Source organism: Mytilus californianus, unplaced genomic scaffold, assembly GCF_021869535.1.
Source record: "Mytilus californianus isolate M0D057914Y unplaced genomic scaffold, xbMytCali1.0.p SCAF_21, whole genome shotgun sequence".
Lineage (NCBI taxonomy): Eukaryota > Metazoa > Mollusca > Bivalvia > Mytilida > Mytilidae > Mytilus > Mytilus californianus.
The window spans coordinates 3,750,255-3,766,034 of NW_026262670.1; the positions used below are offsets into that span (position 1 = coordinate 3,750,255).

At 32.2% G+C, this 15,780-nt stretch overlaps 1 protein-coding gene across 1 annotated transcript in view; it reads left to right on the plus strand.

The window, feature by feature from the left end:
- Positions 1 to 3,444: 3,444 nt before the first annotated feature.
- LOC127731840 (uncharacterized) overlaps positions 3,445 to 15,780 on the plus strand; it is a 96,397-nt gene continuing 84,061 nt past the window's right edge. Inside the window, exon 1 of the mRNA XM_052240686.1 lies at positions 3,445 to 3,516. Within this exon, the coding sequence (XP_052096646.1) occupies positions 3,502 to 3,516 (15 nt within the window). The 5' untranslated portion in view covers positions 3,445 to 3,501. The remainder of the gene's footprint in view (positions 3,517 to 15,780) is intronic.

A 15,780-nucleotide genomic window follows, 5' to 3' on the forward strand; every position in this document is an offset into this window, starting at 1 on the left:
TATTACCACAAAACACAGATCAAGTTTGAATTTTGGTGTCGTCACTTTAACCGTCCTAGAGTTATGCCACTTTATAAATGGAAAAATTGCAAAATTTTTAGTTTCCGTTCTCTAACTTAAGTTTGCCTCAACCAAATTTTATGAAACATATACACAATGCTTATTACCACAAAATAAAGATCAAGTTTGAATTTTGGTGGGGTCACTTTAACCATTCTCCAGTTATGCCCTTTATAAATGGAAAAAATGCAAAATTTTTAGTAAAACACAGATCAAGTTTGAATGTTGGTGGCGTCACTTTTACTGTTCTAGAGTTATACCCCTTTATAAATGGAAAAATTGCAAAATTTTTATTTTTTTCTAAATATCAATTAATTTTTGAAATTGGAGTTATATTCCTTTGTCCATGATTATAGTTGAATCAACTACAATCAATGCTTTATACAAAGCAATGTTTAATTTTTACTTCCACTGATAAAACACAGATCAAGTTGAATTTGGGTAGTGTCACTTTAACCATTATTGAGTTATGCCCCTTTGTAAATCGAAAGATTGCAAAATTTTTAGTTTCCATTCTGTAACTTAAGTTTGCCCCAACCAAACATTATGAAACCTATACACAATATTCATTACCACAAAACTAAGATCAAGTACAAATTTTTTGTTTCCGTTTTCGAACTTTAGTTTGCCTCAACCAAATGTTATGAAACTTATACACAATGCTTATTACTACATAATACAGATTAAGTACAAAATTTGGTGAGAACACTTTTACCATTCTTGAGTTATGTCCCTTTATAAACATAAAAATTGCTGAATTTTTAGTTTCCGTTCTCTAACTTTATTTTATTTATCTATGAATAACTGCAGTGTGTATATTTTCAATATAAATTTTGAAACCCATTTAAATATTTTTTCACCCCGTTTTCACCCGGATTCTTTAGCCTTCAGACTGATTTCCTTTGAAATACCGGCAAATTCGTAATTCTTCCTTTACAAGAAGTTCAACTAGCTGTGTACACTCAAATTAAGTGACCCATTTCAGTGCATGGCTTTATTTGACAGCTTTGGTGTCAAACACACTGTTAATTAACACCAATTACCTTAGCTTTAGGTCAAAAATAATTTGTGTATTTCAAAGTTGTTTCACAAAAAATTTAATTACTTCACCTTTTTGTCACCTTTCACAATATACTCCTTAAATTTATGTTTATTTTTGTAAAAAAGGTTAAATCTAAAACAAATTGAATGCAAATACATATAAGATTATTACTTATTATTTTTCTACCTTAGAACAATTAGAAAATAAATAGTTGAAAATTATTAGGGCCTCACCGAATGGCAGACGCCCTATAGTGATCAATCTGTCCGTCCATCTGTCCGTCCTTCCGTCTGTAACAAATTGTGTCTGCTCTATATCTAGAGAACTGGAATGATTTCAAAGTTTATACTTGACATGTATATAAACCAACACCAGAGGGTGTGTCATAATGTATGTACAACTTCCTAGGTCAAAGGTCAAGGTCAAAAACTTTGGTTTAAGTTGACAACCCCATGTCCTATGGTAAAGATCGTGTCCGCTCTATATCTTGAGAACTGTTATGATTTCAAAGTTTATACTTGACATGTATATAAACAAACACCATAGGGTGTGTCATAATTTATATACATCTTCCTAGGTCAAAGGTCAAGGTCATAAACTTTGGTTTCAGTTGACAACCACATGTCCAATGATAAAGATACAAATTTTTTACCTCATGTTATTCTCAGCGGGGCCCACAGAGATGGCTCCCATCTCAATGATATCTAGTTTTTTTCATCTCTACTTCCTTTAAATGTTTAACTTTTTTTTATTATACTCTAATATCAACTACCGTGCGAGGGCTGTATAGCCAGTCAAGGTCTTTAATAACCCCCATCATCATCTCTAGAAATAATGTATAAAACTCTACAGATAGACATGATAGATGCATACTGAGCTCCTTGTGACTTGTGAATTGAATATAATCAAGGAAATTGTTAAAGTGTTAAACATTGATCTATCATAGCCAGAAGTGCATTGATAATAATACTTTAAAATTATTTTCAGTTAATACTTTACCATTACTTTTCATGGTTTGGAAATTGCTTGTTTTAAAATATAAAAAAATGTCCCCTAAAATACTTAAATTCAGCTGGAAAAAAGTTCGTAAGCGTTATGACCTGAGATTTTATTAGGGTACAATATATATTTTTTTTTTTTTATCTATGAATAACTGCAGTGTGTATATTTACAATATAAATTTTGAAACCCATTGAAATATATTCTAGAGAATTGTTCGAAAAGACTTCCAAAATTTCATAAATTTGGCGTAAAAGGACGGTGGGCATGGATAACATAAACAAGCTCCGTTGGAAGTTGGTCATGATACATTTGACCTCAAGTTTTAAAACAGAATAATAAAGTACTAATACCACACATAACTGTTTTGTCCAGGTTTTTATTATAAAAAGTGGTAAATTTAGAAAATGTTAGTATTGTCGCCTATGGCAGAATAAATAGTACCGTTTTCCCTATAGGAGGGTGTGGATGGGGTATACAGATATAAGAGGGTGTGGATTGGGTATACAGATATAGGGGGGTTTGGATGGGTAATACAGATATAGGAGGATGTAGATGTGGTATACAGATATAGGAGGGTGTGGATGGGGTATACAGATATAGGAGGGTTTGGATGGGTAATACAGGTATAAGAGGGTGTTGATTGGGTATACAGATATAGGAGGGTTTGGATTGGTAAAACAGATATAGGAGGGTTCGGATGGGTAATACAAATATATAGGAGGGTTTAAATCGGGTATACAGATATAGGAGGGTTTGGATGGGGTATACAGATATAGGAAGGTTTAAATGGGGTATACAGATATAGGAGGGTGTGGATAGGTAATACAGATATAGGAGGGTTTGGATGGGGTATACAGATATAGGAGGGGTTGTATGGGTAGAATTAATGAATAGAAAAGGATTGGGTACAAAAATATAAAAAATAGAGAATAATATTGGGATGTTAAAAATATAAAGAACTGTGAATAATGTGCCCACAAAATTAGAAAAGATAGTTAAAAATGAAGACCCCCAAACTCATCCACACCTCATGTAGACATTAGGATGCATTTACCAATCTTCAGACTGCAAAGAAAATAACAGGACCAAATGTTGACAGATGGAACTTTTATTCTGATTCTTTAAAAAAAAGAGTTAAAAGCCTATTTAAAGTCTTCACAAAATTGTGAAAAATAATCGAAATGTCGTCTCATGAGTTATATATATATGGTTAGCATCTGTTAAGATAAAATTAATCACCACTCAGCTGCTACTGGTCTTACTAATTGTAAGATATTATGTGTTACAGAAGCCTTCTTTGTAACAGGTGAAAGCAATATAAAGATTTGTCTGTATTTCAGGGTCAGACGCCATACGATCTAGCAGCAGAATATAAATCTCTCCAGTATAAAGAAGTGATGGAATACTTACAGGTACATATAGTGATAGATATGGTGTTGAATTACAAACGCTTACACTTAGAATGAATCAAGTAGAAAATAAGTTACAAATTATAAAGAAATATAAAACTAAGAAATCAAATGCCGCAAAACCAAAATACTTCAGGAGAGAAATCTTACAAAATTGGTTTTAAACAAACAATTTAAAATTCTAATGCAATTATTTGTTATCACTATTTTGATTGGACAACATCATATATTTGGGGCGCTAAATCCACACTTAACAAGCTTTTAACTAAGCTTAGTTGTCATGTTTCAATTCAGGAATTTATTATTATGTGATTTCTTCAATATTCAACAAAATTAGCAGATGTTTTTTATTTCATATTCTAGAGCAAACAAGACGAGAGCAAGTTTTGTTAATTTTTATAAATAAATTGTTTTTGGTTTTTGATTTGGAGATGTACGGCGGCCGGCGGGGGGGGGTGGTGGCTGCCAAACAAAAATTTTTGTGGTCGTATATTGGTATGATGTTGGCGTCGTCGTCGTCGTCCGAAGACACATTAGTTTTCGCACTCTAACTTTAGTTTAAGTGAATGGATCTCAATGAAATTTTACCATAAGGTTCAATACCACAAAAGGAAGGTGGGGATTGATTTTGGGGGTAATGGTACCAACAGTTAAGGAATTAGGGGCCAAAAGGGGCCAAAAATAAGCATTTTTGTAACTTCCAGACATAACTTGTGTGTTAGTGTATGGATCTCTCTGACATTGTGCCACAAGGTTCCATATCACAAAGGGAATGCTGGGATTGATTTTGGGGGTAATTGCCTCAAAATTTTAGGAATAAGGGGCCAAAAAAGGGGCAAAAAACAAGCATTTTTATATGGACAAATACTTTAGTACAAAACATAATTTAAAGCAGTGTAAGGGAGATAAATCAAATTCATCATTAGAATTACCTCCCTTACACTGCTTTTAAATTATGTATAAAGTAATGGTTAATGAACAATTAAGACCAAAAAAAAGAAATTGTGGGGGGTCAAATTTTTCTTATTTCAGATTTCAGAAATTAAAAAGAATTATTCTTCAAATATTATTTTTTTTTCAAATTTCAAATATTGAAAAATTTCAAGAAGTAATCTTTAATTGCACAGTATGGCGCATTAGATTTGTAAAATTTGACCACATTTATTTATTTGTTATGCCAAATCTGACTGTGTATTTAGATTTTTAATTTTGGGGTCCAGTTTTCAAATTGGTCTACATTAAGGTCCAAAGGGTCCAAAATTAAACTTAGTTTGATTTTAACAAAAATTGAATTCTTGGGGTTCTTTGATATGCTGAATCTAAACATGTATTTAGATATTTGATTTCGGGCCCAGTTTTCAAGTTGGTCCAAATTGGGGTCCAAAATTAAACTTTGTTTGATTTCAACATAAATTGAATATATTTTATTTATTTGTTATGCCAAATCTGACTGTGTATTTAGATTTTTAATTTTGGGGTCCAGTTTTCAAATTGGTCTACATTAAGGTCCAAAGGGTCCAAAATTAAACTTAGTTTGATTTTAACAAAAATTGAATTCTTGGGGTTCTTTGATATGCTGAATCTAAACATGTATTTAGATTTTTGATTTCGGGCCCAGTTTTCAAGTTGGTCCAAATTGGGGTCCAAAATTAAACTTTGTTTGATTTCAACATAAATTGAATATATGGGGTCCTTTGATATGCCGAATCTAACCATGTATTTAGATTTTTCATTTTGGGTCCAGTTTTCAAATTGGTCTACATTAAGGTCCAAAGGGTCCAAAATTAAACTTAGTTTGATTTTAACAATAATTGAATATATGGGGTTCTTTGATATGCTGATTCTAAACATGTATTTAGATTTTTGATTTCGGGCCCATTTTTCAAGTTGATCCAAATAGGGGTCCAAAATTAAACTTTTGTTTGATTTCGACAATAATTGAATATATGGGGTTCTTTGATATGCTGAATCTAACCATGTATTTAGATTTTTTATTTGTGGGCCCGGCTATCAAATTGGTTCATATTGAGGTCAAAAGGGTCCAAAATTAAACTTTGTTTTATTTCATCAAAAATTGAATTATTGGGGTTTTTTGATATGCAAAATCTAACCGCGTATTTAGATTTTTAATTTAGGGTCCAGTTTTCAAATTGGTCTACATTAAGGTTCAAAGGGTCCAAAATTAAACTTAGTTTAATTTTAACAAAAATTGAATTCTTGGGGTTCTTTGATATGCTGAATCTAAACATGTATTTAGATTTTTGATTTCGGTCCCAGTTTTCAAGTTGGTCCAAATTGGGGTCCAAAATTAAACTTTGTTTGATTTCAACATAAATTGAATATATTTGTTTATTTGTTATGCCAAATCTGACTGTGTATTTAGATTTTTAATTTTGGGGTCCAGTTTTCAAATTGGTCTACATTAAGGTCCAAAGGGTCCAAAATTAAACTGAGTTTGATTTTAACAAAAATTGAATTCTTGGGGTTCTTTGATATGCTGAATCTAAACATGTATTTAGATTTTTGATTTCGGGCCCAGTTTTCAAGTTGGTCCAAATTGGGGTCCAAAATTAAACTTTGTTTGATTTCAACACAAATTGAATATATGGGGTCCTTTGATATGCCGAATCTAACCATGTATTTAGATTTTTCATTTTGGGTCCAGTTTTCAAATTGGTCTACATTAAGGTCCAAAGGGTCCAAAATTAAACTTAGTTTGATTTTAACAATAATTGAATATATGGGGTTCTTTGATATGCTGATTCTAAACATGTATTTAGATTTTTGATTTCGGGCCCATTTTTCAAGTTGATCCAAATAGGGGTCCAAAATTAAACTTTTGTTTGATTTCAACAAAAATTGAATATATTGGGTTCTTTGATATGCTGAATCTAACCATGTATTTAGATTTTTTATTTGTGGGCCCGGCTATCAAATTGGTTCATATTGAGGTCAAAAGGGTCCAAAATTAAACTTTGTTTTATTTCATCAAAAATTGAATTATTGGGGTTCTTTGATATGCCAAATCTAACCGCGTATTTAGATTTTTAATTTAGGGTCCAGTTTTCAAATTGGTCTACATTAAGGTTCAAAGGGTCCAAAATTAAACTTAGTTTAATTTTAACAAAAATTGAATTCTTGGGGTTCTTTGATATGCTAAATCTAAACATGTATTTAGATTTTTGATTTCGGTCCCAGTTTTCAAGTTGGTCCAAATTGGGGTCCAAAATTAAACTTAGTTTGATTTCAACAAAAATTGAATATATGGGGTTCTTTGATATGCTGAATCTAACCATGTATTTTGATTTTTTTATTTGTGGGCCCTGCTATCAAATTGGTTCATATTGAGGTCAAAAGGGTCCAAAATTAAACTTTGTTTTATTTCATCAAAAATTGAATTATTGGGGTTCTTTGATATGCCAAATCTAACCGTGTATTTAGATTTTTAATTTTGGGTCCAGTTTTTTAAATTGGTCTACATTAAGGTCCAAAGGGTCCAAAATTAAACTTAGTTTGATTTTAACAAAAATTGAATTCTTGGGATTCTTTGATATGCTGAGTCTAAACATGTGTTTAGATTTTTTATTTCGGGCCCAGTTTTCAAGTTGGTCCAAATTGGGGTCCAAAATTAAACTTTGTTTGATTTCAACAAAAATTGAATATATGGGGTTCTTTGATATGCTGAATCTAACCATGTATTTAGATTTTTGGGCCCCGTTATCAAATTGGTCCACATTGAGGTCAAAAGGGTCCAAAATTAAACTTTGTTTTATTTCATCAAAAATTGAATTATTGGGGTTCTTTGATATGTCAAATCTAACTGTGTATATAGATTTTTAATTTTGGGTCCAGTTTTTTAAATTGGTCTACATTAAGGTCCAAAGGGTCAAAAATTTAACTTAGTTTGATTTTAACAAAAATTGAATTCTTGGGGTTCTTTGATATGCTGAATCTAAACATGTGTTTAGATTTTTGATTATGGGCCCAGTTTTCAAGTTGGTCCAAATTGGGGTCCAAAATTAAACTTTGTTTGATTTCAACAAAAATTGAATATATGGGGTTCTTTGATATGCTGAATCTAACCATGTATTTTGATTTTTGGGCCCCGTTATCAAATTGGTCCACATTGAGGTCAAAAGGGTCCAAATTAAACTTTGTTTGATTTCATCAAAAATGGAATTCTTTGGATTCTTTGATATGCTGAATCTTACCATGTATTTAGATTTTGGATATTGGACCATAATAGGTAAATTAAAAAAATTAAAGTTCTTAGACCACATTCATTCTGTTTCAGAAACCTATGCTGTGTCAAATATTTAATCACAATCCAAATTCAGAGCTGTATCAAGCTTGAATGTTGTGTCCATACTTGCCCCAACTGTTCAGGGTTCGACCTCTGCGGTCGTATCAAGCTGCGCCCAGCGGAGCATTTTATTACTATATGAATTTGAGTTATTTCCTTTTGAACAGAAATGGTATAATTAATAATTAATTTCTATGTCATTTGGTCTCTTGTTTATTTTGAGTTATTTCCCTTTGAACAGGAATGATTTAATTAATAATTATCTCATCAAAAATTGAATTCTTGGGGTTCTTTAATATGCTGATTCTAACAATGTACTTAGATTTGGGATATTGGACCATAATAGGTAAATGTCCAATTTCAAATTTTTCATTTCTTTGACCACATTCATTTTGTGTCATAAACCTATGCTGTGTCAAATACTCATTTTTTTTATTTTGTATAGAATGCATAGAAATGGAAATAACTGTATTGTATAACTATTTTTAGCTTGGCCTACAATTAATTTGTCCTACTTTAGCAAATATCCTTTTACGTAGCTAACTACTATATCACTAGCCTTTTTACACTCAGGTTATGAGTTTGAGTCCCTCACATGTCAGGTCCTTTGACTTCTTAAATTCACGCAAGTAATCGGTTTTCCACACTATTTGTTGTTATGCTTACAGATGTTGATTTGATAATTGGTATACAGTTTTAGGTTTACCATGACAAATTATAGAACAATTTCTGATTTTGTTCCGGTCTGAAGTTTTGTGCAGAGTTATGGTCCTTTGACTTAGACAATTCAGGAAAGTAATCAGTTTTCAGCATTTTTTATACGACCGCAAAGAATTTTTGCGTTCATATAATGCTACGATGTCGGCGGTGTAGTCGTCGTCGGCATCATCGTCCTTAGACACATTTGGTTCCCGGACAATAACTTTAGTTTAAGTGAATGTCTCTCTATGATCTTTTACCAGAAGGTTCAATACCACAAACGGATGGTTAGGAATGCTTTTGGAGGTTATGGTACCAACAGTTTAAGAATTAGGGCCCAAAAAGGGGCCAAAAACAAGCATTTTTGTAGTTTCCGGACAATAAATTGTGTTTTAGTGTATGGATATCTCTAAAATTGTACTACAAGGTTCCATACCACAAAGGGAAGGCTGGGAATGAGTTAGTTTGGGGGTAATTACTCCGGGGGGGGGGGTTCAAAAAGTTTGGGGGGATTTTTTTTCAATTTTTTTTGGGGGTTCATATTTTTTTCTTCAAAATTTTTGAAATTTCAAATTTTTTGAAAAGTTTCAAGAAGAAATCTTCAATTGCACAATATTGCAAAATAGCACAGTATTGCGCAACAGCACAGTATTGCGCAGTATCACAGTATTGGGCAATATCACAGTATTGTGCAACAGCACAGTATTGCACAATAGCACAGTATTGGGCAATATCACAGTATTGTGCAATAGCAAGAAATCTTCAATTGCACAGTATTTGGGCAATAGCAAGAAATCTTTAATTGCACAGTATTGCACAAAAGCACAGTATTGCGCACACAGTATTGCGCAATTGCAAGAAATCTTCAGTTCCACAGTATTGCACAATAGCATAGGTATTGCACAATAGCATAGGTATTGCACAATACCACAGTATTGTGCAATAGCACAGTATTGCGCAATAGCACAGTATTGCACAATAGCAAGAAATCTTCAATTGCACAGTATTGCGGAATAGCAGGAAATCTTCAGTTGAAAATAAAGACAAATCTTTTAACCAATTTCAATGGGATTAATTTTAAAGTCTTTAATTTTTGGGTTCTAACCTTGTATTACTATTTTGGATATTGAGCCCCATTTTTAAATTGGTCTACATTGAGGTCAAAAGGGTTCAAAATTTAACTTTGTTTGATTTCATCCAAATTTGTATTATTGCTGTTCTTTGATATGCAGACTAACGGTGCATTTAGATTTTTAATTTTTGGGCAAGCCGTCTTCAAATTGGTCCATATTAAGGTCCAAAGGGCCCCAAATTAAAGTTTAGTTTTAATTTCAGAAAAGAAATGAATTCTAGGGGTTCTTTGATATGCTGAATCTAAGCGTGTATTAGGATTTTTGATTTTGGGCATAGTATTCAAGTTGGTTAAAATTGAATTAATATATGCCCAATCAAACAGTGTTTTAGATTTTAGATTTTGGGCATGTTTTCAAAGTTGGTCCAAATTGTGTTCCAAAATTAAACTTTGTTTGATTTCATCAAAAATTGAATTATCAGTGCTCTTTGGTTTGCCCAACCTTACAATATATTATCCCATTTGAATTACCTCCCTTACACTGCTTTTAAATTATGTAGAAAGTAATGAATAATGAACAATTAAGACAATTTAAAAGCAGTTTAAGGGAGGTAATCCAAATACAACGTTTTGATTACCTCCCTTACACTGCTTTTCATGTTTAAAGAAATGCATGTGTATAACGGAAGACCAGTTAATACGCAACAGCATAGTGTATTGCACAAAAGCAAAAAAAAAGGGGGGGTAAATTTTTAAATTTTTTTTGTGGGGGGAGGGAGGGGGGGCAATTCGCAACAGCAAAGTGTATTGCACAAAAGCAAAAAATTGAATATAAATTCAAATCATGTAACCAATTCTAAGTTCTTTGACTACAGTTATTCTGTGTCAGAAACCTTTTATGTTTCAAATATTTAACTGTGCTGGGCTTCGCTAATGTGGCAAATTGCGATTTTTTTTTCATCCGGCGACAAAATATGGCTGCTGGCGATTTTTCTGGCGTCAACATTTCCCTATGTCAAAATGTTTCATTTCTTGACTAACGATAATATTACCGATCTTCATTTACATTGGTAAAAGAAAAAAAATTTAATTGTAAGAAATTTTACCTGGCGACAAGTTTATGACTTTGTTTACGACCCCAAGCTAAGCAACGGTTACAACAGGTGTTATAATTAGTTGTTACAGGTAATCCGTTTATCAGAGGGGTCATTAGTGATCATCAACATTAATTCATTTAAATAGAATTGGTCAGTTGGCATTTGTCATTTCATTTGAAGAAATTTTCATACGGCAACACAATTTGCAACGTTTACCGTAGTTTCATGAAGAAAACGTAATTGACAGAAAGATGAAAACCACAATAACTAATTAAAACACATCATTTTACTTGTATTCCATAAAAAATGGTAAATTCAGACTTGATTTGTCTTTGCCTGCTCTCAATTTTGATACGAAAATAACAAAACTGGATGCGATTGTTGATCGTATTTACTTCTACTGAGTACTGTGTATAATCCTCCGAAGAAGGAGCACACCTGAATAAAGAAAGATAACTCAATTTGATTTTGTCCTAGTATTGAGATACCTACTAAAGATATGTCTACATACTTCTGACTTTAGAATTTATTGGTTTAGGTCTTTTGAGTTATGGGAAAAGTTAAGAGGGTCTTTGTAGCAGGATGGGTACGGTGCTTGGGTCATCATTTTCTGTATTCTTTATTTTTTATACAAATTTTCACTATTCTGTATATCAGTCAGGGGAGTTACTTGTACAAGTGATTTTTAAAATCACTTATTTGCGTGATTTTTTATTTTTGCATAGAAACATAACGATCGGTAAAGAAAATTGAAAATTTGAATTTCCCGCAATTTGTAGCTCGTTGTAATCTCGCGAGATTTTGCGGAAACCACGTGGTTTTCCAAAGATATGGTGGGAAAATACTGTAAACATTGACAAGATAAGGAGTTTACAAAAATTGATTGAAAATGACTAAAAATAGCCTCGAAATATTAATAGTCTGGGGATTTTATAAAATTTTTGCTGATACTGTGAATATTTTTCCGATAAACTTCAACATTTAAACTACGTTTTGACGTTGAAAAATATACGTACTCTCGATTGAAATGCAAGTACTCGCGTGGTCAGAAATTTGGACCTTCTGAAGATTGGAAATCACGCCAATGAGTGATATTTTTTATTCAGGTACAAAAGATCATTTCAGCAAGTGATTTTTGGGAATGGTATTAACTTAAAGGGGATTAACTCCTGACGACTTAAAAAGTTTAAACAATTTCCCCGTGCATGTTTGTCAGAATGTCAGAAATTAATTTTGGCACGATAAAATAAATATGAAATCATTGTGCGTTTTCTTTTTTTATTATAATTTCACACTGCAAACGGAAATATTAAATATTTATTTGATAAATACAGACTTAATAAAGCAGATCTTTTTTACCAAACTTCGTAACAACTAACATGCAAAGATAATTTTTTTTTGCCAGAAATGGTAAACAAATAACTTGCATATTTATCTCCAAGTGTATTTTTTATATAGTTTATTACATTTGTACATGCAGTTGTATAAATTGTGCATATCATGTACTATGTGTTTCAGGAAAATAAACAGATAAACAGTTGCATATATAGACTATGTGATTAACCATTACTGCATTAGGCATTAAATGTTCCATCACATTATCATGCATATTTCATATTTGTTGTTTTTATAAGTCCCCTAACTACAGACAAAGTCGAAGGGGACTTTAGGTTTACACTCCTTCCGTCTGTCTGTCCATCCATCTGTCCGACAAATCAGTTTTCCACACTTTTTTTCTTCATGCTTGAAGATATTGATTTGATATTTGGTATATAGTTTTATTATGACAAGTTACAGATCAAGTTTTCATATTGTTCCGGTCTGATGATTTTGTGCAGAGTTATGGTTCTTGAACTTAAAAATTTCACTCAAATAATCAGGTTTCCACACTTTTTTCGGTCAAGCTTGAAGATATTGATTTGATAATTGGTATATAGTTTTATCCTGACAAGTCACAGATAAGTTTGAATTTTGTTCCAATCTGAAGATTTCGTGCAGAGTTATGGTCCTTGGACTTGGAAAATTCACTCAAATAATCAGTTTTCCTCACTTTGTTTCGTCATGCTTGAAGATATTGATTTGATAATTGTTATATAGTTTTATCAGGACAAGTTACAGATCAAGTTAGCATTTTGTTCCAGTACAATGATTTTTTAACGGGTAGGGGACTATATATTGCCATGCAATACTCCCAGAATGCTTGTTGATCTAACAATCTAACATTCAGATTTATGCATGTTATATGAAATTATTAAAAATCACTGTGCAGTAAGATCATTTGTACCATCATAGAAATCACTGTGCAGTGATTTAAAATCATTTGTACAAGTGATCTATATTATTTAATGTAAATCACTCTGTGCAGTGATTTAAAATCATTTGTACAAGTGATTTACATTGTTATTTATCCTGGTCTTATGGGTTTTTTGTCGAGCCTGCAACAAAAGTCGCAGAAAGCTCGACATAGGGATAGTGATCAGGCGGCGGCGGCGTTAGCTAACTTCTTAAAAGCTTTATATTTTAGAAGCTAGAAGACCTGGATGCTTCATACTTTGTATATAGATGCCTTATGTTACGATGTTTCCATCTGTCACATGTCCATTGTCCTTGACCTCATTTTCATGGTTCAGTGACTACTTGAAAAAAAAGTAGATTTTTTGTGAAGTTAATTTCTCTCTTATTATGAGTAATAGAATAACTATATTTGGTATGTGCGTAGCTTGCAAGGTCCTCATACCCATCAGACAGTTTTCACTTGACCTCAACCTCATTTCATGGATCAGTGAACAAGGTTAAGTTTTGGTGGTCAAGTCTATATCTCGGATACTATAAGCAATAGGTCTAGTATATTCGGTATATGGAAGGACTGTAAGGTGTACATGTCCAACTGGCAGATGCCATCTGACCTTGACCTCATTTTCACGGTTCATTACTTAGTATTAAGTTTTTGTGTTTTGGTCTGTTTTTCTTAAACTATAAGCAATAGGTCGACTATACTTGTTGTATGGAAGAATTGTAAGCTGTACATGTCTGCCTGGCATGGTTCATATCATACAACAAATATTCTCCAGCTGAGCCTAGCAATATTCAAGTAATTTATACACTGTCCAACATTGCCCTTAAAATCTGGGTAATAACGCTAAAGTGCCCTTTCAGACAACTAGCACCCTTCTGCCCTGAGATTCAAGCTAGAACACTGATATGACATTGACCTCATTTTCATGGTTCATTGGTCAATGTTTAGTTTTCTTGATTAAGTCTGTTTCTTAGAAACTATAAGCAATACATGTAGGTCAACTATATATTTAGTGTATTGAATGATTGTAAGGTGTAAATGTATTTCTTGTTTGGTTTATATGACCTTGACCTCATTTTATTGGATCATGTTAAGTTTATGTGATAGTTGTAGTTAAGCTTTATATTTGTGACTATCAACATGATATCAATGATTAGTAAAGAAGGCGAGACATTTCAGCGTTTGCACCCTTGCCTTACTATTAAGAATGCATTTTGACGTCACAATGTCCATTAAAAAAGCATGCATAGTACAAATTCATATGAGGTAAGAAAACATATGATCTGACCATAATGAAAATCACTGTGTAGCGATTTGAAATCATTTAATTTGTACAAGTGATTTATATTATTTAATGTAAATCACTCTGTGCAGTGATCAGATTTGAAATCATTTGTACAAGTGATTTACATTATTATTTATCCTGGACTGCGTGGTCTTATGGGTTTTCTTAACTATTATAACAGGTTGGGAACAACCCCCAAATGAGGGATATCCCTTTAATGAGGGACTGTCCCTCAGACAAGGGGTCATTTTACTGTTGTAAAACTTATATTTTTTAACTTAAAAACAGTTTATCCCAAACTTTGACTGACCAACAAAATGTCAGACAAAAAGTCATTCGGTCAGACAGAAATTTTCAGATTTTTTTAGTTGAAAATATAGACGAAAAGGTCAAATTTCTTTTTCAGTCAGACAAACTCTAAAACTGTTTGGCATAGACTGTTAAAAGGGAAAAAATTATTATACATGTATTTCATAATTTTGAACAACTTTTCTAAAAGACGGGTACACTTATTTTTAATAATAAAGAAGATATACATGTAAGTCCAGAAATATTACAAAATTCTTGGACATGTTTTGACCATTTAATACAAGATAGATTTACAGTTCTTTGGGAAAAGTTTCTTCAAATAATATAAATATTTGCTCATTTGCACATGTATACCCTGTGATGCGTTTTCAGATTCATCACTCAACAACTAAAGTTACTTCCTGTTTACCGAACACTTGTATCGTTTTACACATGATAGCCAAGTTTTGGACGATCAATGCATTTGAATGAGAAAATATGGTTTAACACCCCTTATACATTAGTTGGTAAATATCACCATGATCACTGACAAGTTCAATAAATAAATTGGGTCAATTGGCTATAAATACCTTATGTGCTATAAATATTTCTTATCAATTAAAACATTCAAGGCGTAACAATAATCACAAATACTACAAAATATTCTTGTCAAAAGCTGTATTATATATATTATCTCCTTCTGGCGTCAACACTTTGTGGTGTAATTGTCAGGAAAACCTTTCATGTGCACTCAAATACCCCCCTCCCCCCAAACAAATACACTTAAAAAGCATTTGTACATCATCATAATAATGATCAAGTTGATCTGTGGCATTTTGAAGCTAAAGTAAAAAAAATCACTGGTTGAAGTGATGCACGTAGAAAAATTAATTAAAATCACTCTACACAGTGATTAAGATTCAAATTCACTACATTAGTTAAAGTTATTATAACTAAACAACTAAACATACTAAAAAAAACGATTGTGAAAATTTTTAGATATTTGTACTTTTCTCCCCCCCCAAAAAAAAACCCAACAGTTTCTTCAAGCTACACCTATTTTCAAATTTATTGAAATAAAGAACACATCGTGAACATAAAAGAAAAAAAATACATTTGAAAATACTTGTAGTAGTACAATGTAGCTAATACTTGTAATAGATATAAAAAAGAAGATGTGGTATGATTGTGAATGAGACAACTCTCCACAAGAGATCAAATGACACA